Source organism: Bacillus rossius, chromosome 1 (assembly GCF_032445375.1).
Source record: "Bacillus rossius redtenbacheri isolate Brsri chromosome 1, Brsri_v3, whole genome shotgun sequence".
In the NCBI taxonomy this organism is placed as follows: domain Eukaryota; kingdom Metazoa; phylum Arthropoda; class Insecta; order Phasmatodea; family Bacillidae; genus Bacillus; species Bacillus rossius.
In genome coordinates this window covers 365,753,592-365,779,595 of record NC_086330.1, presented here as the reverse complement: position 1 = coordinate 365,779,595, position 26,004 = coordinate 365,753,592, and the positions used below count along the sequence as shown (strand labels likewise).

General features: G+C 39.8%; 1 protein-coding gene across 1 annotated transcript in view; it reads right to left on the bottom strand.

Moving 5' to 3' along the window:
* The window catches only part of LOC134528387 (partitioning defective 6 homolog beta), a 45,785-nt gene extending 19,985 nt beyond the window's left edge, over nucleotides 1-25,800 (bottom strand). Inside the window, exons 1-2 of the mRNA XM_063361972.1 lie at nucleotides 25,538-25,800; nucleotides 21,581-21,806 (exon numbers count right to left, since the gene is read on the bottom strand). Of these exons, the coding sequence (XP_063218042.1) occupies nucleotides 21,581-21,806; nucleotides 25,538-25,600 (289 nt within the window). The 5' untranslated portion in view covers nucleotides 25,601-25,800. The remainder of the gene's footprint in view (nucleotides 1-21,580; nucleotides 21,807-25,537) is intronic.
* Nucleotides 25,801-26,004: the final 204 nt, after the last annotated feature.

Here is a 26,004-nt window from a genome sequence, read left to right as displayed (position 1 = left end):
GCATCTGCAGGGTGTCCACACAAATATGCAGCAACATTTCCCTCCCTTCCCACATACAGAATCTCAAACTTCCCTGACAGTTTTTTTAAGTGTACATACTTTGCGATTTTCTGAAAGAAATAACGAAAATACAGCCTCCACCATTCCTATAGCAGAACCTAGCATGTGCTATTTTAGTGTGTGTACGACTACATATACATTAAAATATAATAGGGGAAAAAAAAACCTTTCACATTCTGGGTAATGGCAGATGATATTTGCGCCTCAAATTACTACAACTGGGAAGTTACCGTTACATTTCCATGATTTCAAGTAAATGCCTTGATTTTTCCTTAATTTATCACTCGAATATTTTATTCCTACTACACTAACATTTAATATATATTTCAAATATTTACCCTCCCCACCGCCAAACAGTGTTTTGGCACATAATAACGCGAAGGTTGCTGATGGCGGGTCAGTGTGTTCTGCTGAGGGTACAGGCAGTAGAGGCAGTAGAGGCAGTAGAGGCAGTAGAGGCAGTAGAGGCAGTAGAGGCAGTAGAGGCTGGGTCTATAAAGGTGGGTTTACGATTGAAAATTAAGAATTAAGACTTAGTCGTGTACTTACCATATGACTATGTAAACTAGTGGAATGGTTTATGATTGTCGTGTGTGAATTTTGACGGGTCGTGTGCGAACCATATGATGACTTTAAGACTTAAAAGAAATGGTTATATTTTATATTTTTCGTTAAGACTTAAGGGAAGAGACCAATCACAACAAACCGGAACCTTTCAACCGGAAGTTTATGTCTTATTATTGGAAGGAGCGAGGCAGTATTTTGGGTTAGAATTCGTATATTTGTCATTTGTAATCATCATCCATTTAGAAAAATAGATATCCCATTTGTCAATAACCTATTTCAAACCTGCTTCTCCGTTTCGAACAATGGCCGACCATGTGTTTTGTGCTGTGATTGGTTAGAATTAACGACTTCTATGTCAATCAAAAACTGTAAAATGTAGTTTTGACTTAATCGTGTGCTCGAAGTTAAGTTATAATTCTTAAGGAAATCAATCGTAAACCCAGCTTAATATTTCTGCTCGCGGCGGTGACCACACACAGGCTGCGCGCACCGTCCGCCACGACCAACCACGAACCTGCCCGAGTCACTCGGTGACGAGCTGCCTTGATTTATCAGTGCTTGAAAATAATTAAATAATTCTAACATTCTTGGCCATGGTAATCTCGTAATCAGGGGAGGACCCCGGCGAAGAGCGAGCTGTGCGGTGACCGCAGAGAGCAGGGACCGGCCGGGGCGACCTTGGGGCGGAGGCCGGGGAACCTGTTCCGTCCTGGCGCTGCGCTCATCTGCTGGTCCCGCGCTGCGGGCGTGGGAGGCCGACATCGGCGCGCCATTCACTGTCGCAGCTGCGTTACAAACCATTTCTGAATCACGTTACTTGTGAACCAAACTTGATACGATTATAACACCTCAGTGTTGAGAAAACCACTTTACAAATGTTTTTGAATAAAGGTCACATCGTCAGGTTGGGGTCCTTGTGTTTTTTTTTTAATCGCGCTCGTCAAAAGATCGTCATGTTTCGCACATGCCTGTCTGATGTATTAAAAATAATAAACAGAGTACACGTGTATTGAATAAAGTATGTAAAAGGAATCGGGGGGACCACGGTAAACGTTTATGTTTAAATACCAACATTTATGTTATTTTTTTTTGTGCGCCCATGTGTTTTTGGATGTAACAGTAGATTTTTTTTGATGGCACTGATTGTATATTATTATTTGAGTTTTTGCGGTATTTATAGCTACCACTTTAAATAAAGCCAATTTGTGTGTATTGCTACATAAAATCTTATGAAAATCCTTCAATTTTGTTCATGAATATCAAGACACGGAAATACAAATTAGACGATATTCATTAAAAAGAATATTTTATTAAAACTTATAAATGTATTGAAGACACCTATATCCTGAACTCAAGCAATTCTGAAACAGACCCTACATTTTGATGTCAATCCGTACAAAATTAAATTTCTTTGGTTTTATGCTGTGTAGTTGGTAGTGTCAATTGTTACAAACCGATTTCAGAGAAGAAGAAAAGGAATCGTTTTTAACACGGAGTGAAACCTCTGTTTACTTCCATACTCCTTGGAAATACTGACTGACAGCAAATACCGAGCCTGAAAACAGACGTCACGTTTTCGTCACGAACCACCAGTAACGATAAGACAGTGAACGCCGGGAAACAAACAATATCATGTAACACACAACACAACTAAAGCTGAAAGAAAAAAACTGCTTTCATCTAATGTTTATATTTCGCAATCATTAAAACTGGTTGTCACAAACAAGGGAAATACATTCATAATACAGGAAATAACGACGTGCAGATTAAATAGATATCCGATATGTGACTGACAGGTGTGTTCGAAGTTTGTGCAGCTGATTTATAAAGTTTGTTGTAGACATCCTGGTGAACGGTGCGATGGAAGACGTGTCAACACACCAACAAACCGCTTCGTCCGTATTTCAAATCATAAACACCAATAAAACTTAGCCCATTTTGAATTTCTGTCCGCGGGCCTACGAGCAGGCCTAACTGCTTCGGCAGGCGGTGTAGCGGGTGGGTTGGAACTAACATTATAGTTTTACGTATTGTTTACAATAGCCAGAGACACGACGGGAAGCCTTCTTTCACAGACGAGAGAGCCAAACGCCCGATTGTGCATTTTTGGGTTATTTTTTTTTTGTTCATTGTAACTCATGATAACTAATGGTCAATTATGTTAGGTTAGCTACATTATAAATACTTTAAAACATTGTGGACGGTTGATTTGGTTAGGATAGCTACATTAAAGATACTGTGAAATCATGTAAACAGTTTCCTAGCGCTGGATAGCTACATATTAAAAAGTCATTTGCTAAGCAACCATAAAATGATTTTACAGTATTTTTAATGTAGCTATACTTACCTAATATAACCAACCATCCACAATGTTTTAAAGTATTTATAATGTCGCTAACCTATCCTAATCGACCGCAAAATTTAATGCCACACCGCTTTAGACAACGAGATAGAACGGGAAACAAAACCGAGCATGAACTTCGGGTGTGTACTCTCTCGTCTGTGAAATGAAGGCTTCCCGAGAGACGACAGGCCACACACGACACAACACCTCGAGCAGCCAGCATCACGGGGACATCCCTGGCAGCTCGGGGCCCGACACGCCTGCTGTCTCTATCTCGCGCCGCGCCGCGCAGCGAACAATCCTATCTCCTCCGCGCTCGTGCAAACAGCGCGATAACAGGCGACGACCTCCCGCCGCGCGCCCGTCAGGCACGCAAGGGCGACTATCCCGGCAGGGAGCACGTCGCGGGGGCCTCTACTGCCTCCGCCGGCCGCTGGTGGCGAGACCCGAGATACAATACGCACCGCTACACTTCTGAGCTGCGTCATCGCAGTATGAAAGATTCTCTAGATAACAACAAAGGGCACTTACGTACTAACGCCACCGGAGCTACCTTCAAATATTGTGGACGGTTTGTTGGGTTGGTATAGCAACATTAAAAATACTGTGAAATCATGTGAACTTTTGGTTGAGTCAGGATAGCCACATCTTAAATTGGTAATTCCTCAGCAACCATAATAAATATTTTATAGTTTTTTTTTAATGTAGCTATACTAACCCAACCAACCATCCACAATACTGAAAGGTAGCTGCGGTGGCGTTAATACGTAAGTGCCCAACAAAGTTACGAAATGCGCAAGAACCGAGCAGAAGATGGAACGCGGCTGCGGACTAGTAGTACGTCCGAGTGTCGCGTCCAGACGAGAACCGCACATTCGACACCTCGGTGCTTCGGCATCGGTACCGTCGCTACGGAGTGTTGGGATGCTGCAGTTAAGGGGGCACCTGGGTTCGTGCGAAGACTGGCCGCGTGCAATCGGCGCCACGCACAGACGAAAGCCGTGGCCTCGTTAGGAGATCGCGCCGGGGAGGCACGGCCATCGCAGCGTCCCACTTCCAGCACCAGACTGCACTCGCCCTCTCAAGAGGGGAACATCCACAACTTTGGATTAACTTCATCACTTCTCCAGAGATTCACAACTCCAACCTCTCGCAAACATATCAGCAAATAAATCACTACACGAATACTAAATTGATTGGAATTATACGCGGGATATATTTGCATGGTGTAAATTTATAGGTTGCATTTAAAATTGGATACCGGAGGCGGTTGATTGTTGTTCGTAGCAGTAAGTCCTTATAAAATATTCATTGGTATTTGGTTCCTAATATCTGAAGACTGACGGAAAGCGCGTGCTGAAAAGGCCCGTGACCAACTTCTGGGTAAAAGATTGAACGTCTCCAGAAGACAATGATGGCGATGTCGCGTGAAAAGCAGAAGGAGCCCGTAGGGACGGTGATGCATCAGATGGGCGAGCCAATACACTTATTGCCGTCTTCTAATACGAGGCGAACCCTGCGAGTGATCTTGACTTCTGCAACAGGGGCAGGACGCACGAAGAGAGAAGTGTTTTGCGCCGCGTTTACCATCACTTCGCGTGACAAGTTTAACAATAATAAGCTAGCCGTTTTATTAATTGTTAATAGGTCAAAATTATATTTATTACAAGTAATGCAAAATTCGTCAATAATGAAAAATATCATCCGTTAGGTGTACCTAATTTCTTAGCTTACTTATAAAAATAGGCGATATTTTGCTTGCGAACCATGTCGCTTATCGTCGCCGTCGCTCGACTCTGCCACTACTGCAGAACTGTGAACCAAGCTGTTCAGTAAAGAAGTCGCTTAACGCTATGAGGTGCGAGGTGGCCCAGTGGGAACGCCATGGTGGTAGCAGACTACAAGCCACGGTGTTGCTAACCGTGTCTAATGGCCCGGCTGTTAGCTGGAGAGCGGAGCTGCGTCCACAGGTGGGCCTCCAGACGGGAGTTTCCCCTCGAGCACGCACGCACGTCTCCCGCGGCATTCCGTCCCGCCACGCGCCGCCAGGGGTGTCCAGACCGCGCGCCGCTGCACTCCCTTCACGCCGCTGCGCGATAACACACAGCAAACACTCCCGGTCTCGTTCTTCCGTGTTGTCAGACAGTGAGTCGTGTCAACAGCTGTGCATGGCCATTGAAGGCCCGCCGAAACCTCGGGTTACATCACCAATCACAAGGACGAGGCCTCAACCAACAAGCCAAGACTTATTTCACAGTGATTATCTCAACTAAATGTGTTCACTATTCTATAGTACGATTAAAATTTTGTTCCTCTTATATTAATAATTATTTCATCGTTTATCACTTTAAAAATGACAGGTGACTGTTTACCCTGGATTTTAAAAGTTTCTCCTGGGTGTACTACATTTTTCAGATCCCGACACACACACATAGGTACAAATTATCATTTATATTTTTATTTTTAGTAAAAACTAAGGGTCATAGGCCTACCTTACATGGGAAAAAAAAACCAAACCAACGGACCTATTAGAAATTATAGCAATTACTCAAACAAATAATATTTAATTTATTTTACCGAATTAGTGTTCATAATGCAATAATGCATTTTATAAAAAGTTTTTGAATAAGTCATCTCTGTCGGGTTTTGAACTTGCTACTAACCGTACTCTTGCTACTGGGAGACACGACGAAAATGTGGACGAAATTATTGGAATTCAACTTTGAAATTCTTAATTGTTCTTGAGTACCTTTAAAGTTGCGATTATTTATTGTTATGATCCTTAGTGTAAAAAATTATATTCCAGGATAGTTTCGCTATCATGAAGTTTCATTTGTCACATCGATAAGCTTGGTGCGTCCCCCGACGATCACGGAAGAGAATACATTAAGAGTTGATGGCGCGGGTCCCAATGGCGACTCCAGGAAGACCTCTCACACACAGGAGGATGCAGTTAATGATCATGACATTGCCCTTGGGATATTCACAACATATATGGTCTCAAATACTGAAATGTAGTATTTTCGTACAAATTTTGATTGAAAGGAGAGTTTAGCACATTAACGAAAGTATTTAAGTTAACATTAATATTCCCTACAAAGAAATAAGAAGTAAAATTCGGCCTCGGAAGGGGCTATCGCCCCCTGCGCCCTTCCTCTGGAGCCGCGCTTGGCGGGTCCGCCATCTGGCGTAGGACATTCAACACAAACTCTTATCTTTGTGTCTTGGGATACCAGCCTTGTCACTGTGGCAATGCAGATGCCTGTTCGCCCAGACAGAAGCAGTGAGGAGCGAGGCCTACAGTGTTTATCCCCACGTATTTAGCGCCGGTGTTGTACCTGCTTAATTAGAGGGGCCAAGTAGGTCAGCCCGCGGCTTTGTAGTCCATATCCCTCTACCGCTCGCACACTATAAACAAAGTCATTAGTCACAAGGTCAATTCCATGAGATGAAGCAACAACTAACTGGGCGCAGAGATACGGCAGCCTCGGCGTTAACGCGTTTCCACATTCTTCTTTCCCTCGCCGAGCGAAGCCATCTCATGGTCCCACAAACCAAGAGCACAAACACCCCCCCCCCCCCCCTTTTTTCCCCAAAGGGTGCGGGGACTCTCCCGTGGCACTGCACTAGGGAAAAAAGGGTGAATATGAATGTATAATGCTTCCTTAGACACATATCTCGTATATCATTATTTTTTGTTTTCAAAGTCAAATAATTAATGCTAAAAAATGTACAATTATATAATCTCAAGTGTTTATCCGAGCTGTACGTAATAATGAAACTGTGGTGCTTACCCACGCCTCGCCTCTTCCAACCCACAACGCGCGCATGGGAGTGGTCGCTATTCAACAATGTACACAGTTCAGAAATTAATTCAGTCGTGGTGCAACTATCAGACCTTTCATCGCTGGAGAGCGAGAACCAGGGTGACGCGCGCTAAGATACAGCATACTGTGGCCGGCAGTTATCTTGGCGTGTCTCAGCGCGTGGGTGCGGGGACAGCGGGACGGGAGAAAGAAGATGGGGTAAGCAGGCGACACGTAGCCGAGAGCCGTGTAGTGGCTGTTAGGAAAATATCGCCCTTCAGTGTATACCCGAAAATGGAAGGCGAAGGTGGCAGCTCGCAGAGGCGCGGTAAAGTGATACATAGCGGAGAGCGGGAAATAATAAAAACCGTGATGCAGTGTTGTGATGAAGAAGCGAAAAATAAATGTCTCACAAGTCGTTAAGGGTACCAACGTAATGTCATAAGTAATTTTGCGTTGTCTCATATCATTTCACTTTACTCTCGTATCTTCAGATATTTGTGATATTTATGAAGTTTTGTGGTTTTTTGTTTGTCGGTAATGCACTCTGGGTGATTTTGGGTAGATTTCCCAGAATTTATTAAATTATGCAATTATTATACTAATACATTTATTCTATGGTATAAAGCGCAAAAGTGGCTCAAATGGAAAGTTTAACATTGTAAGTTATAATATGTTCTGCATTGTTTGCACACTATGAATGCTGACAATCGAATAGTAATAATAGTAATTACTTTTAACTTAATTTTGTTTTCGTCACCTAATACAATCAATTATCATGGAAAGAGAACTTCACACTTACATTAAACAAATCATATAATATATATGAGGTTTTGAAGGTTAAAATATGCATTCTAAAGTGGAAGTACAATGCAAATTGTATTTACATTTATAATAAATAATCGATTAAAGGTGCATTAAAATATAAAGCCACACATACACAAGCATTTTTTAAATACCATTAACTTTGGTAGTCAGGTGTTTCCTAAACGACTGACATGAAGTTAAAGCAGCAAATATAACATAACAAGCTACATGTTTAGTTAAATGTAAATCCAGCGCTGCTGCGTCATCAACAGTGAGATAGCTTTCGCGCAGAGAGCTACAATTGCGTAATGTTTTGGTCGTTTGCTTTTTCTTATGAGAATTTTTTTTAAAAATAACTTTGAGAACACAATGAATTGAGAAGCATAGTTTTAAATTTAATTTGCATACTAAGTGACCTAATTTTCCAAAATAAATCGTGTCTGGTTTTCGCTAGTTACTGAGTTAACAACATTTCAATTAATTTTGGTTAGAATAATAATTAGCAGACACCATAAGAATATTTGATGGGACAAAGTAAAACGTTGCAGGTTTAGATAATGGTTTGTTACTTTTCCTGACAAATGAGTACAAATATTCGAGCACAACCACTGCAATTTACACAATGTTACACTTATGTAGTTCAAGTACAGTTCATAGGATTTCTCACTTTTTGTTTGGTAACCCAACGCTCTTAGCCAAAAGGCCTTACCTCCCTGGGGCCCCCACGGGCGTGGATACAGACTTACGTAGTGTAGGAAGTCACGAGCCGAATGTTTTCTGTTCTGCTAGTACAAACCTGGCCGCTGACCTTGACAATAGGGTATCGCTTTCTCTTCGCCCTCCCCTTTACCACTGACAGAACTAGGGAGCTCAGACGCCAAGTTATCTGCCTGGCACAGTAAACCCGTGCATTCAAAACTCATCCCAAGGGCTACACGCAACATGCACCGATCAGGCACCATGCGCAGTCCGAAGCTGTGCACGAGCGTATTTAAACGGGAAAGTGAGCGCAACAAGTAAGGCAGTTTCTCGCAGAAATGTGTGCTGTAATTACGGAGCCGTTCCCAAGCGCCCGAGGCTGCGCTTCTACTCGGTCACTCCACTCTCGACCGCTCGACCGCGGAGTTCCTTGGTGGAAGACCGAGGGGGGGGGTCGGCCCCCCCCTCCCAGAACCCTGAAAAATGTTTAGATTATTTTTCATAATTCCTTAATATAGTTTACCAAACTTACAAAAAGCATTATTTTTACTGCAGTGCTATAGATAATAGGACTTTTTGAACCACAAATAAAATGTACTTATTTTTTTTTGTTCAATATTTTTGGAATATGTGGTGTTTATATCCTGTTGACAACAGCAATTTTTTTGCTTAATTTGTGTTTTTTGCCTTTTGGGTTTTTTGTAGTTTTCTTCTACAGACATACATGTGCTTAGCAATGGCGTATGTCCAAAAGCTTACATCAAGTCATGCACTCCCATTGCACAAATCTTTCAATTCAAAATGTACTAAAATTGTATTGGAACATTTACGTTGGCCCTCCCCTGACCATCATTCCGGATCCGCCCTTGCGAGTGCATCAGGAGACGTTATACACAGGTCCGAGAGCGCTTCTGTTTATCGCTGGAGCGGTTACCGTAAACGTGCCGACCTCCGTCAATCGAATACCATGTAAGAAAATAAGCATTTTAAGTAAGTAATAATGCCAATAACTGATATATTCCTGTCAAAAGTTTGTTTTCCTTTTGTCAAAATACATTTTATATCCCTGCCATGATTGGCGGCATTTATGTTGATTTTTTTCCCCTTACACCGTGACTTTCTCAATAGTCTCTCGTTTCCTAAAGGTTTTTGTATATAACTCGCAATAGACATCTTTACCGGTCCATTTTCGATTTTAGAAACGAATTATATTTCAAGTTTTCAATTTATCCAGCAACAAAAATCACGGAAGTATGCACGTGCGTATGATTATAAACATATGTCATAAAAAAAAACAAAGTTTAACAGTGTGGCCACCCTTTCGAATGGTTTTACACAGGTTCACAATAATGGCGACAATTAAGATTAACTAAAATTAAATAGCTTAATAGTCATAAAATATTTTTAAAATAAAAAAAATAGCCAATCGTATAATTATTTTCGCTAGGATACACAGCATACGGGTTGATGCGTTATTCCGAGGTTGGTAACTGACCGTGGCTGTGGTGCACATTATCCCAGACGATGTCGCGCGGGAAGCCTTCTTTTCACAGACGTGAGAGCCACACCCGAAGTTCATGCTCGCCTTTTTTTTTCCGTACCACAACAGGAGTATTTATTTGGGGAGGAACAAAAAAATTCGCGAGCATTTATTCTCCAAATGCGCGGGTTCAACTTATAAGATGTCATTCTTAAAATTAGCAAGAAGTAATTTAAAGAATTATTCAGTAAATGAAGATAAAACGGTATCTGTTTTTTTTTTTCAGTCAAAAGAAGCATATGATAGGTTAGCTACATTATAAATACTTTAAAACATTGTGGATGGTTGGTTATATTAGGTAAGTATAACTACTGTAAAATCATTTTATGGTTGCTTAGCAAATACCTTTTTAATATGTAGCTATCCAAGGATAGGAAACCGTTTACATGATTTCACGGTATCTTTAATGTAGCTATCCTAACCAAATCAACCGTCCAAATTGTTTTAAAGTATTTATAAGTTAGCCAACCTAACCTAATTGACCATTAGTATCCTTTTATCAACACCGTTATATTTATTTACAATGAACAAAAAAAAACCGAAGATGCACGATCGGGAGTTTGGCTCTCTCGTCTGTGAAAAGAAGGCTTCCCATGTCGCGCACCTGAGGTCCAGACGGCACACACGTCAGCTAGCCGCGCGCCGCCCGCGACCTTGAAGGTCCCCACTCCCCAGCCAGCGCGCAGTTGTAGACTTCACCGAGGAGTCACCAGGCGACACGTCTGTCCGCTCCAGACGACAGTAAGCGAACGCGTAACAGGCGGTTTGCCTAAACATGAATTCGTTACGGCTATTTGCCTAAAGTCATTTCGCCTAAAGGCGTTTTGTCTAACGGCTATTTGCCTAAAGTAGGGTGACCAAACGTCCCGTAAAAACGGGATTGTCCCGTTTTTTAACGATCGTACACGGGGTCCCGAAAAAGTTTCCCGGGACGCCTAAATGTCCCGTATTTACGTTGAGTTGATGATACACTTTTGTCGCGCCTCTCCTCGGACCGTCTTCCCCTCTTCTCGACAGTTGAACTCGCCCATTGCCATCTTCCCCTCTTCTCGACAGTTGAACTCACCCATTTTAGTTACCTTGTTTAATTATGTTTTTAAGTATGTCAGGCATTTTTATAATAAATAAGTATTCACTGCAAAATTATTGTTTTTATTTATTATACGCCTCACAATTTAAATAAAATTACATATTCATAGGAAAATTGAAAAAGATTTATAGGTCTCAAATTATCAAAAAAGAGCATGTTTCAATGATTACGTCTCGATGGGGCCCCTCGGACCCCCTAGCTGGAGGGTATCGCCCCCAAACCCTCCTTGGATGTGTCCCGTTTTTTCAAGTTTATGATTTGGTCACCCTAGCCTAAAGGCGATTTGCCTAAAGGCGATTTGCCTAAAGGCGATTTGCTTAAAGGCGATTTGCCTAACGGCGTTTTGCAGAACGGCGATTTGCCGAACGGCGTTTTGCAGAACGGCGATTTGCCTAACTGCTATTAGCCTAAAATGTTACTATGATGACAAAACCTCGTTTTGCCTAACGGCCTTTTACCTAACGGAGAATTGCCTAACGGCGTTTTACCTAACGGAGAATTGCCTAACGGCGTTTTACCTAACGAAGAATTGCCTAACGGCGTTTCGTCTAATGTCGAATTGCCTAACGGGATTTTGCCTAACTACGATTTGGCCAACTGCGTTTAGCCTAATGGCGATTTGCCTAACTAACAGCGTTTTGCCTAACCTAACGGCGTTTTGCCTATCAGCGGTTTGCCTAACGGCGTTTAGCCTAATGGCGTTTTACCTAACGCCGAATTTCCTAATGGCGTTTTGCCTAAAAGAGGAAAAAGCGAATTGCCTAACGGCGAATTGCCTAACGGCGTTTTGCCTAACTCCTATTTGGCCAACGGCGATTTTCCTAACAGCGTTTTGCCTAACGGCGTTTTGCCTAAAATTAGGCAAAACGACACATGCCCTAGGCGAACAACACATCAGGCGAAGATGAGTTGCAAACATGTACGAAGGATCTGGAGGGCGTGAGACATTCCGACAATGGCCAAGGTTGAGGATGACGGTGACAAGTAGTGGACCTTCTTTCTGTTCGGCGGTACCTGGGAAAACGGGAAAACCTTTACGTGAAAGTGACTCGACTCTTCCGTATTTCGTCAATAAGATGCTGCTGATCCACGGACATCGGCATTGTAACCACCAACTTCGGCACTTTCATGGCCCAAAGCTGCTTTAGAAATGTTTTCTCGACTTTCTGACCATTTGACTTCACTCCGCGTAGTTGTCGACTCCACAATGCCATTCTCTGTTTAAACTATGTTCACTACGACAGTCGTTGCCCGACCCTTGTAGTGTGGTCCGGTATATAGCTGTGGCGCTCCACAGAGTGTATGCGAGCATTTCGAAACACTTCTTGCACCTTAATTCAAATATAGTGCAACTTATCACAAACAATCGTGAAACTATCATATTAAATGCAAAATAAATTATTCTTCACGTTCCGTTCGTTAGTTAAAAAAATCAAGGTGAAATAATTTGATCGTAATAAATGACACGATTCGTAATGAAATACAAAAAGTTTATTTTCAGCAAAATAATTTGGCTATGATTATTTTTTGTAAAAAAAATATATATATGTTTTCATACACGATTAGCTGGCTACTAGTGGTTGTAGACGGCATAATGACGAGTACACACAGTTACCGACAGATCATGCAAGAGGTTGCGCAAGCCAGCTGCGCAGTCGCCCGATAACTGCACTAACATAGCACATTCTCCACGTTATCAAATTACACAACACTTCGAATCTGCTAGATTTTATGCAAAAAAAAAGATGTTTCTTACAATAATGATAAACTGTGAATTCGGTCAGTTAATACATTTTTTTTATATATATAAAATTGCAGGGGTAGTAGGAACACACAATAAAAATATTCCAGTATTTTTGACCGGCCTATCGGCAAGTAGCAAGCGCGTGCAAGCACCAAGTTTCAAATTCTCTCTTCTTGCTGACGCGAATAATGAAGTTTTTCCGTCCAATCACGTTCGACGCGCCTGTGACGTGCGCGCGACACTGGTAGACCAGCGGACTCGACGTTACTGCTATGAGCGTCGTGATTTAGTTTCCACACGAGGGTTCAACTGTGCATAGCTGTAACAATTATAGCTACTATTTCTTCAGGTTTCGTTTACGTAAAAACTTTACAATACGTTAATGATGTTCGCAGGCTTTCGCGGCCATTGATTGTCTAAAGTAGCTTGATTTCTGGGTTGTAGCCGCGCCCTTGGCGAATAATTCATAGACGTTTCGGACGACATTGCAGTCGCCATCACCAGGGAGCAGTTACCTACTTAAATACATTCAATGATTTTTATTTTATTTGGATTACATTTTTTCTCAAACAGATCAGTAAAACCAACTGTAAACATTGATTGCTGACGTAAGTTGTTCTGCTGATTCCCAAATCAGCTATCACATTTAAGCAAACAATAACACGCGATAAGGTTTGCGCCCAAATTAATAAACACAATTATACAGAAATGAGATAATCCATTCAGTAAATACTTTAATAAATTACTCGTGACTAAAACAACATAATAAATAAGATAAATATCTGGATTAGTATATATATTAAGTACTTTACAAAATGTCTATTTTATGGTTATTTGATAATTTAAACATTCCTTAACCTGGTTAATCGTGGCAGATATGAAACCAACAAGCCAATTATAAGTACGCGAGATTCATCGTACAGAATGCTGATAGGCACACAATATTTCTCACGGCAGTCGTTAAGTTTCTCTGTTTCCGAAATAGATAATAGCACTCCGTAATTCAGTGACCGGACGTCTAAATCACTAACGATCACGGGAAACCCCGTAATACTTGGCAGCGTATATGCAGTGCGAAGGTAATGGCAGTAAACATTTACTTCACATCAAGTCGACCGTTTGTTTGTCGCCAGGTATGTAGCAGCTGTGTCACTGTCGCCCAGCCAGAATCCATGTACAATACTCCTTGGATACGACTGGCTAAGGGTGAATATGCAGGAGTTGGGGCCACGTGATAAGGTCGCTCTCACGTGGAAGCACACGCCTTCACCCGACTGTACGACCTCATAACGGGTCGTTACCACAACGCCGAAATACCATAACGCCGAATGTCAAAATTGACCACAACGCCGACAGCTAGAAAACTGCTGTGTACCACAACGCCGAAATAACAACTGAATGAATTTGTGTGTGTTTCTTAAATGTACCTTAACGCCGAAATACCACAATCAAACCTAACCTAACCTAGCGTAACCTAACCTTTGTGGCAGTCCTGCAATGATATTTTTCGGCGTTACTGTATTTCGGCGTTGTGGTAATTCGGCGTTGTAGTACACAGCAGTTTTCTAGATGTCGGCGTTGTGGTCAATTTGGCATTTCGGCGTTGTGGTGCGTCCCCCCTCATAACACGGGCGTCCACAAATGCCTTTCCCTCACCATTTAAAGGGACGACAGCGAATTTTAATTTATTAATTAAAAAAAAAACAAAGCAAGCCAGGCTTCTATCTACTGAGGTTTTTTCTAAAATTAGTTTTGAGTGATCGCATTATTCCCTGATACATTGGCTGTAGTACTGATGATGTATTCGGCGGAAGGAAAGCAAGTGTTACAGACTTTAACAATAAAATATTTTTCTTCTTCTTCACCAAATCACGATCCCAATTTCGAAGCCATTTTTCAAAAAGCTCTGACGTCATCCAAGCTCTACTATTGTTAGGCTAATCGACAGGTAACGATTTGACACTGCTAAAACATCTTGGTTTTTGTGACTTTCCAATAACGAGCAATTTCTTTTTCTCTGTGCCACTCATATTTGCTGCTACCATGACAATTATTCTGTCTTTCGACAACTTGCCTCCACTACAATTCTCACATTTAAATTTCACCAAAGTTTTGTACGGCATTAATTTGTAAAACAGTCCAGTTTCATCAGCATTAAAAATCTCATCATTAGAAAATTGTCTCCGTAGATTCGGCCACACAGGCGTGAACCAGTTTGTTGTTGAATTTTGATCAACAGACGAAGATTCACCGACAATTTTTCCCGCCACAATGTTATGTCGAACTTTAAAACGACTGATACTTGCAGAACAATTGAAGTCGAGAATACCAAAACGCGTGGCAAAAATATTTACCTATTCCTGTAGTATAGGGCCGCTGACAAGTATTCCCTTGTTTCTAGTGATTTTAAACCACTGAATTAATGCTTGATCAACATTTTCTTGTCGCGATTTTCGAAGCCTCTTCGGTTTCAAAACATTTGAATTGAACAATTGCTTAATCCGGTTCTTGTTTTTGAAAATCATTGAAATTGTTGAATGACCCACGCCAAATTTCTTTGCGAGAGAAGTTTGATTCTCCATTTTCTAATCTGCATATAATTGCACCTTTCTCCTCAATCGTAAATGCTTTACGGCGTTGAGATGAATTTTTCCACAGGATATCACAAACAACAATGCGTGACCTTAAAGTGTCAATTACTCACTGAGGTTCAAAACAAAAACGAGCCACGTGCCACGTCATCGAGAATTAACGAACATTGCCGAAGGTGTAAAGAATCATGTCGGTCAATATAACATGACATAATTTATTAAAATGGGTCACAATAAGCGACATGTCACTGTAAGCAAAGTCATTATATCAGACTTATTTACAAAAATTATTTTATATGAAAACCAGGCGGTTCGTCAATATAGGCGGAGTCATAATAGACGGATTCTACTGTATGTATTAAAGGTGACCCTGAATTATCTCTAAGCGAACTAATAAATAAACACTGTGAAAACACAGCACATCAGTTCGTTCATTTCACTTAGTACAGCAGAGCTTTAAACTAAATTTAAAATAAATAAAAAAAAAGTACTTGCCACAAAATATTTTGTATTTTACCGCTGAAAATATTGTGGGGTTAAGAAAATGGTATTGTAATGTCGTTTAAATTGCAACAATCTGCCGTAAATACGAAGTTTGCTATCGTCACACAGTATCCACAAGCCGAGGCCACACAGAAAGCTGCGCTGTGTTCGCTGCGCCATGTTCGCTGCGCCAGGTGGTCAGAAAGGATAGTCTAGTTCGTGATGTCGGAGAGACGAATGACGTGGGATTTAAATTATCATTCCGATGATAATAAAATTCTGCTGGCTCTCTCAGTATGTGACCGTAAAAAGAAATGGGTTCATGAAGTTAATATAAAAATAAATTAATTTGGAGAATTTCATCATTTGATGAAGGAGTTGCGTGAGGCCGAAGCCAATTTATGGATCATTTCAGAATAAATACAACTCAGTTTGATATAATTCCCTTGAAATAAAATCCCAGGAATTGTCCTACATATCCTGCCTTCTATATTCTTCCATAATTCAACACGGATATTTTCGTACTGCTTCAATTAAATTGTCGGTCAAAATGATGCTAATTTGAAGCAAACACATAAGTACAGCACAATTCCGCGCGAAATCAGATGTTTTTTGTTTATCTGCGCATGTCAGCGACGTTTTAGAAAAATAGCCGAGGACCAAACACCTGGCGATGTCGCCAACATAGCGAACACAGTATTGTGTGGCCAGTGACACCTGAGATGCAGCTGGCTATATTTTACTCGCGTGGCGAACATCGCGATCACAGCACACTGTGTAGCCGTAGCTCCAGTCGTGCCAAACTTTCCTCTACGGCGAGCGGACGTAATTGCCACAGCACGTAAACACCGGATACTGACGCGCACGAATAGGAAGACGAATTCCTAAAGCATGATTCACAAGCAAGCAGTTTACGCCAGACGGATCTCAGGCAGAGGTCACACGCTTGTACAGTTGGTGGTGTGTCCAGATATTGAAGTAGCTTGGCTTCTGGGTTGTAGCCGCGTCCTTGGCGAATAATTCACCGACGTTTCGGTCAACATTGCAGTCGCCATCATCAGGAGCAGTTACCTACTGTTAAAACACTGCAATTTCGACAGAAACGTCGGCGAATTATTCGCCAAGGACGCGGCTACAACCCAGAAGCCAAGCTACTTCAGACAATGGCCGTGAAAGCCTGCGAACTGTATCCTGATATTATAATATTAATGAATGCTCAACCTAAAGCCATACAGTTTTTGCATTGTACTGCACCACAATAAGCACTACCTAACTGGATTAAGACATAATAGTAGGTAAATACATCTAGTTATAGTCTGTGCCGGCGCGGTATTCGGCAGTTCGCTTCCCCGCGCTGATTTGAAGTCACGTGTGTTAAGGTGTGCGGTGGTGACGGGGAACAGCAAGGTTATGTCAGTTGCATCGAGAGGTGCTTACGACATACTTTAGTAGTAGTGGGTCAGATATAACGAGTACAGCGGGTTGCATCTCCGCTTGCACTCGGGGGACTCAGGTTCGAAGCCGAAGAGCGTAACTACAGACATTCATTCCGCGACCGGATATATAAAGTGCAGATACGTGCAAAGATAACGAACATAACGAGTATGCAGCAATACTCGAGAACACCTTGTAACTTGCCGGACTAAGGCAAATACATAATCGACAAGTGTAGAGATGCCGAATCCTGCCAGGTACGATCTTCAACTTTCTCCTACCTTCCCCCTACCCAATCCCTCCCCTTCCTCAACCCCTGCCATGGAGTTAACTCTCTGGGGGTGTCAGAATACCGACAAAAGCATTACACTTGCTGTCCAATTAGGCCCCTTACAGTAGCAAAAATAAAAACATACCCCATTGCCAAGGTTCACATCATGCCTCTTGCTGGTGGCAACACGACCACTAACAACAATAAATAATAATTGAAGTTGAAATCTTAAACCCAATCTCAGTTCAACCAAACATGTAATTTTTTTTACGCAGGATCAAACAATTACAATTCAGTGCAACAAATTTTGATGGATGATAAAGTGCTAATCTGAATAATCAATTTTTGCAGCAATGCCTTTTTTATATCATTCCACTTTAAAATATATACTTATAGAAATGAATTAAATTAATATTTACTCTACTTCTCTGTCTGCAATGTATGTTAGTAACTCTAGAAAAACTATAGCTATTTAGACAAACATTAGAAAGTTTTATGTTGTTTTCATGAAAGTTATCAAAGTTTTTTTTTTCCCATCGAGGAATCTTAAAAGTACAGTAACATTCTGTTAGGGAGTGTCTCAAGGTACTTGGAAATTTAAACTTACTAGTTATTAGCAGGAAAACTTATTAAAAGGGTATAATTATATGCAATTATAAATAAAATAATAAAAATGTAAACTTATTGTGCAGTAAATTTTAAGAGGGTTTTACTGTATTAATTTTCTCTACCTGATGGTGGTTACTCAATTAATTTATCCTCACAGCATATTTTTTCAATTTCCATAGAAATTCAGATACAGGAAAATAATGCTGCAAGAATGAATGAATGCATTATAATTCTTATTTCTAAACCAAAACAGAGTATTATGCTTATTTCAAAACCAAACCTCAATGATGAGTGCTACAGCTGATTTAAAAAATGAAGACTTACAGCCTCCTGCAAGTAATCACTCGTTAGTGTTAACTAATCACTGTCACTACAAATTAGGCAGTAGTTTGGTACCTACGTATTTTGTGCCAAATGGGAGGATGTAGGTAAGTCAATTTTCACTTATTCCTTGCAGATCTAGAGTTATAATAAATAAAAATGCTAATAAATTTATTTCAATATAAGCAGACATCTTCACAATAATACCAAATCCTCTCAAAAACGTTTAGGACCTACTATTATCACCAAAAATGCATAGAATAGAAAATCCAAACTAACATACAGTTATGTATACACACTACATACATGTGTGTATTTTCATTATTAGCATATTAATTTACTCTGTTAGGTTTTCTTAATGCACTGACTGACTGACTAATAAAGTTAATTGAAGGAATGCTTTGACCGTCCACAGATAACATGAGAATGGAGCACTGACAGAATGAACTAGCAAAGAAATGGGAAGTACCACGAGAAAACCCACAGCCCATAGCAATGTCGGCTAGGTTTCCCACTTGTGACAATTCTGGGTGCAACCCCACCAGGACCTTGGTCCAAGACGAGAGGTCCAAGCACTCGCCACGTGGTAGGATAACGCATGCCCCGAGACCCTGCCCACCCCCGTACCTGATCAGTATGACCAGCACACCGCCTGCTCACTCCGCGCTCATGAATGGCAGCAGTGAGCATCGTCGCCATTCCCGGGCAGCGGCATTCCAACCTGACCAGCATCTCATTACTCCTAGTCCCTGCTCTAGTGATTCCCAGAGGCTTCCTGCGGGTGTACCGAACCCACACAACTGTCAAGAACTGCCGAAACTACTGCTGTCAGGCTTCGTATCAACAGAATCTAAGTACCTGCGAGCTACATCCAAAATACAAGTTAAAAGTACATAATATCCTCTACGACAATCAATCCCCACCGTAAAGGCAAACTCCCAGTAAAACTGCAGGCTAGGTTGATCTTAAGGCTAAACTTCACTCACAAAAACATCCAACACTAGGCAATCCTAAACATAAAATAATTTGTCAGTCATCATGTCCAGTGGTGTGACAACAGCTCATCAGAATAAATGTTCACATTACCATTCTCTTCTTGGTATAAAACTTCTAAAAGTAGAAATAATTTTAAAACATGTTAGCATGTGATGTAGGAGAGAAGGGAAAAAAATTATATCCATTCTAAATATACTACTCAAAACATGTAGATATCAAATAAGCTGTACTTTTCGTACACTTTGCAAGTGAGTGCACCTGCTCTCTAAACCTTAGGTACACGTTGATAAAAAAAAATTATTTTCCTCCTAAATTCTCTCGAGCTGTCAGGTGAGAAAGTAGTCCAATATTAGATATTGCCTTTCACAAAGCCTGACAGTGTCCATATATAGCAATCCTAATGACTCTTATGAAAGAAGGTAATAAAAAATAATCACCACATAAAAGACTTGCAGTCGTATGTAGTTCTATGATAAATTCACAATACTAAACCCAGTTTTGCATAAAATTTGGTCAGGAACATGCACTATAAAAATTCAGAGCTAAACATATCTAACCAGAAGAAAATAATCAGCAACCGTGTGACTATTCTGTGAGACCTAGTCAAACAATATACATAACCTAAGCAATGGTACATAACTTTGGAGTCATTAGAAGTGGTCTTCAAGGATTTTTTTTTTTTTGCCAGCTGAAGTGTGATTTTGAAGGGATGGATCATTAATGGTGACACTGGCTAGCATCTCTGATGATTCGCCTCCCTCATGTGCAAGACAATTAAGTCATACCATTGACCACCCTCTTTTTAAAATAGTGATTTGTTAAATTGAGAAAGATTCTGTATCAAAATTTTCAAAACCATTAATTTTTTTTTAAATATACAGTTTAGAAACAAACAGGAACATAAACATACATTCTGACACTGACAATAACGCTTGTAAACACACGCAGCATTCAAATCTTAAATGTTTGAAAATTGCCTCTTCTGTCAACTGTATACAGCCAGAGAGCAGCCATCATGGAATAAACTGTGGCATGCAACGAGGTATTGAGCAGTTTTTAAGGAAACGCAAGTTTTTTAATGGCTTTAATATAAATAAATATCAATAAATTTATTTTTAACTCATAGTTCTAGATTCAGAATTGTATTATTTTTTCCCTAAAGTAGACTGCAAATATGCATACCTTTGCATTGCTTTGATGATTGGACTACAATTCTAGCAGCAGAGGGCATGAATCAAGTTACCTCATTTAAAGGAGGAGATTCACAGTGAAAAATCATGCAATAGAAAAGCAACTGTGGGGATAGTATACATAGGACTGTGAATTTCAGGCTGACGCCAAACAAAACCTCGAAATTTCCGGATCCCATATCATGGATTGCAATTAAGTATTAATTTCCCAATATTTTAAATTCCTAATTGAGAAAGGACACAAAAAAGTATTTTGCGTGCCAAACAGCAATGTGAAACACTCGCAAAGTGCTTGCTCTACAGTTGAAAACAAAAGGATGAAAAATTCACACAACATAATTATATTTTTGTGCGACTCTAATAACAGTTTACAAAATGTTTCATACGATCCATGCTAATATGTAAGGACTTTTAAGGGGCCTTAAGCAATTCAAATCACATAAGGACCATTTTAAGGAAATTAAGGAGATGTACGAATATTCTGGCGTTAATAGTCTTCTCCAAACATGTTTGTTTACACCCATTCATTTTCTAGTGATGTCACTAGTACCAGAGCCAATAAAAAGGAACGCACTTATATACATGGTTAGAATACTTTTCACTCTAAATTCCTGCAAAGAGTTTATCTTCAACACAGAAGGCAATAGCAATAGAAGAACAAGACTTTTTGACCTAATATGTAGAGACCGGAAAAATTCGCGAATTCATCTCGCGATAGGCTGAAATACAAACAGTTATAACCTCAGTGCTGCCTCTGCTATTGGCTCACAACTCACCTTGGATGACTCTGGGCCAATGAGAAACACCCAACCAAAGCTTCATCGAATCACAAGCTGCTATACGTCGGGACGTCTCACAAGACAGCAGCCAATGAGTGGGTGGCATCTGACAGAGTGTACGTAGAACTACGGAGTTCATCCTGGAGGTCATTGAACCCGCAAATTTTTCCGGTCCCTACTAATGCGCTACTGTTCGTAACACTGACAGGGACAGGGAAGCAAACATGCTGGAATGGAAGGAGGACTCACCCTTCCTCTGCACGATGACCCTGAGGAGGGGCCGGGCGTTCTGCAGCGCGCGGCCCAGGTTGTCGTCGTTGTTGATGGGCAGCAGGTCGCCGTCGCTGGGGTCCGTGTACGAGACGAGGAACGGCACGTCCCCGAGACGGTGCAGCTTCTCCACCAGGAGCTTGAAGTCCTCATACTTGGCCGTGCTGCTGCGTGGCACCGAGAAGCGGCGGAACTCCGCGTCGAACTGGCGGCAGGGAGCCCCACACTGCTACCACGCCACCACTCACAAGTCGACGGGCCTTCGCCAACCAAGATGAAATAGCATTCTGAAACTGTGGTTTCTGAGCGCTGCCGATGCTTCTCAGGTCTCCATTTCATCAACCATTTCATCTTATTGTATTTTCATGCCTTTTTTTACTCACACAATTTACAAATCTTGTCACCAGATCCATGTTCAATGCTACATGCTAATTGCAAAGTGTCAGGAAAATAATCATAATCAGGGTCATTCTGTACCAAATCAACCAGAAATGTCAAGATTCAACCCTAATATCTCGGATTTCAATGAAAACTTTCGTGTTTTACTCTCCATAATGAAGTGAAAAAAATATATCATTTTATTCCATAAGGCTTTCATGTAAATGTTTTAAAAAAATTCTAAATAAAAAAAGGCTCTTTTTTTGTGTTATGCTGTGTCTGGCCCCTCAATTTTACAAATAATTTTATAAATTTTTACTTGATGTGCTGCTGGACTGTTTGGCAATTTTAAAATTTATGTAGGCTACCTACTTAGAAAATAATATTGTAAGTTTTAAATCTTGAAGCTTTTAAAATAGGATCTCAATGGGATCATTAGATATTGCATATTAAAAATCTAATCGTAAAGCATTTCTTTCACTGGGTTTGATAAAGTATATAGCTAAATTTTCAATGGTTAGTGATTCTCTATTACTTATGTCTTTATATTGCCCTGAAAAGAACCAAATTAAAATATGGCTCTGTAGCTTAGAACTTAATCATGGCAACAGACTTGAAGCATTTATATAATAATAAAAATGTAAATATTCAAAATTAAATTTGAAATATTTCATACAATTAATACACAATTTAATTTCCCTTAAAAGATTTCATACAAAGTATACCCAATTAACTATCACATAATATGTTACACTGATGTAATACTCATTATCTAAATGACTTTCAGGCTCAGATGCATACTTTCTTCTAAAGAGTTTTTTCCCGATACAGGATTGAGGTAAAAGAGCATAGTAAAATAGTGTTCAGCCTACTGCCATAGGTAATATTCTCTAAATCTTATATGTTAATGTGATATGTTTATTGTACTAATTGTAGAAAATATTTCAATTTCTTTACAAACCCCCCCAGCCTAAACTTTGTCAGAGATTAATTACAGTAGTGTAATTACCAATTTAAAATTGGCCAAGATAATGTCACGATTTTTACAATTTATTCAGCATTATAATAGCATTATCAATAATAATGGTAACTTGAAATTCCATGGACCTAAAATTTTTATCTTGTTTCTATATTCTTCATAGACTATTTTATATTTTGTTTTATGTTTGTCTTTATACATATTTCTCCACTATATTTGTGTCTGTTTCAGTATTTATTTTTGTATAGTGTCAGCCTGTTTTAGACAATGTATGTTAGCTTGCCCTATAAATAAATAATGTTTTAGTCTGTGCACATAATAGTCACACAGTTTTAAAATACACACACAGCTATTACTACTACATATAGTCAAACATAAAACAAAGAAAGATAGGACCAATAGGTTAAAGATTTTTACCTTGTAATATTAAAGGGTTTAGTTAGCACTCATAGAGTAGTTGTTATGCCCAAATAACAACCTCTAGGTTATTTAAATTAACAAATGATTTTTGTTTTACTGTATTTTTTGGTAATGACTAGTGAGTCTGTAAATTGGGTAGATACTTGTTGCAGAAGCAACATTTGTTAAAACTTTAATGTTCAGCTAGAGTGTCAGGTAAGTCGGAGGTGTTTATACTTTCAAGGGCAATGTTGTGCCAAAAAAAAATAATCATTTTTACTTCAATTGTTTTTATTCCTGACACACAACCTAAGTACCTCTTGTTTAAAATAGTATGAAGTCAGATACAAACAAAAACAATGGGGAACACTTGCAAACGAAAAGTAGGTGTATTATTTTACATTGTTCTTTAGAGCGGTTATTAGAAGTAGTTGAACGAAAAAAAATCACCAGAAATTAAGAAATCATAGCTATTATTTAAATAATGCAGAAATGACAATCACATAAATATAATTGTTAAAGGTAGACATAATAATGTAAACAATATCCACTAGAAAATAAAATATTTTGCTAATATTCCTACGTCGCTGTTTTTCCGGAAATTAATAAAAATCATAAAAAAATGGCATGGCCACACAATGCATAGGTATTTTAATGCACGCTATAAACTGTAATTTCCCAGAAATCAGTATGGATTTATCAAGCTGTTGATAAATAAAGTAATGTCTCTAGTGTTTGAAAAAAGTATTTTCAAAATATTATTAATTTTTAGAAAAGTCATGATGAAAGACTTTTTACCTTAATGTAGAGTACCTAACCTACCTACATTTCACTTAAGTTAGTCGACTTATTTACCATAAATCACTATTCTTTGGTATTGCTTAAAAGGGCTTTTTGCTCAAAAATATTTGCAGAGCTTCATGAACTAAAGACGAAAGTCGCTCGAGCTCCCCTGTTTCGCCTAAGAACAACCCAGAAACATCAGCATGAGGCAGCGCTGGATGCACAGCCAACTCACGCCACACATTGGTATGTGTGGCGCCAGCACCACAGCTCGCACCCACCAAGTGCTCCTGTTTCCAAGTTGTGGCACAGTGCGGCTGTGGCAAAACACTACCAGCCTGCGCCAAGAAAGCCAGAAATTTACAGGCGGCTATACTGGAAAATTCTGAAACGTGACATTGATGGAAATTTTTTTAAATCACTGTAATTAAATTTCTCTGAACTTTTTCGCTTTCCCACTAGTAGTTTTTTACATTCAGTAGGAAATGAAAAACACAGCCGTGTAGAATAATCAGGCCACAAAACTAGTACTCAAAATTACAGTTTTCTTTGCTGTTAATAACAAAAATGTGCCACTCAAATCTTGAGCACAATCGCAAGAAGCTTGGACGGCACACCCATCTACCTGCATTATTTTATACCCTGTAATTTATAATTAAAACAGATACTACAGGTACACAGTGTACCATCAGCGAGTAGCAGTTTGCAATTAATAGCACCAAAAACATATTTTCAGAACTTAATCTTTGTAAAGTATTCCATAAAGCCCCTGTACTCCAAATTACATTTTTTTTTTAATTAACTAAATGGGTTACAGCTTACACCAACGACCAGACGCAGATCCATAATCGAAACACTATCATATCTTCTTTAAAATACACACATGCCTTGCCCAATACTCGAACCCAGAACCCTTCACACCATAAGCCAGTGTGCATCAGAATACGCTATGGAGGTCGGCGTTAGTATTATCTTAAGTGAAATGGGGAAAAAAACTTGGTCTTATCAAATTTCAATCGCACAACCATACACAACTACCACCAGCTGAATAAGCCACTGCAGAACCTAGTACACTAAGTACTTAACCGAAACGAATCCAATTTAAAACTGATTTTTGAAATAATACGTAAAATGGAAATGTGTTTTGATGTGATTATTTATTTATTTTTTTATTCATTCCTCATTTTCCTCAAAAGCAAACACGGTATGGTACGTAATATATAACACGCAAGACAATTTAAAAAATGTGACATTTAGGGTTAGAAACTTCGTTACCTTGCGTGGGCCAATGTAATATCAAAATTCAAGTTATTGAATTGACATAAACTACCAAATGAGAATGGTGTTGAAAAAACAAAACACAAAAGTTACAAAAATGAAATACGTGATTAGCTTACCTTGCTCTTAACTTCCACAATACCGCTGTCAGTTCTAAAGTGAGTTTTGGAATGCTTCGACATTGCAGACACATTTAAACTTCACCACTCACTTACGTCTCTTGATGTTAACTTATTATTAGTAAAAAACTTTCGCCGCATACTCCACTCTCACGTTTTCTCGCACACGTCTCTCTCCATTACAAGCACCCTAACAAAAATCTCCCTCGCACTTAATCCAGACTCCAACCTCCAACCACTAACTTTATTATTCCTCGACTGACAAAGCAAAGAAGATAGCTCGCATGCTTGGAGAATTATGAAGAGCTCTGGAGTTTCTTTTGAAATGACGTCACATGCACCTGTTTCTCAACTAAAAATTAGTGTACATCTTTTAAATATTAGTTTAGTTACGGCACAAATACCTACGGAAAGTATTTTGCAAACAAAACATCATCAAAGTTTAAATTTATAACATAAAGTCACTG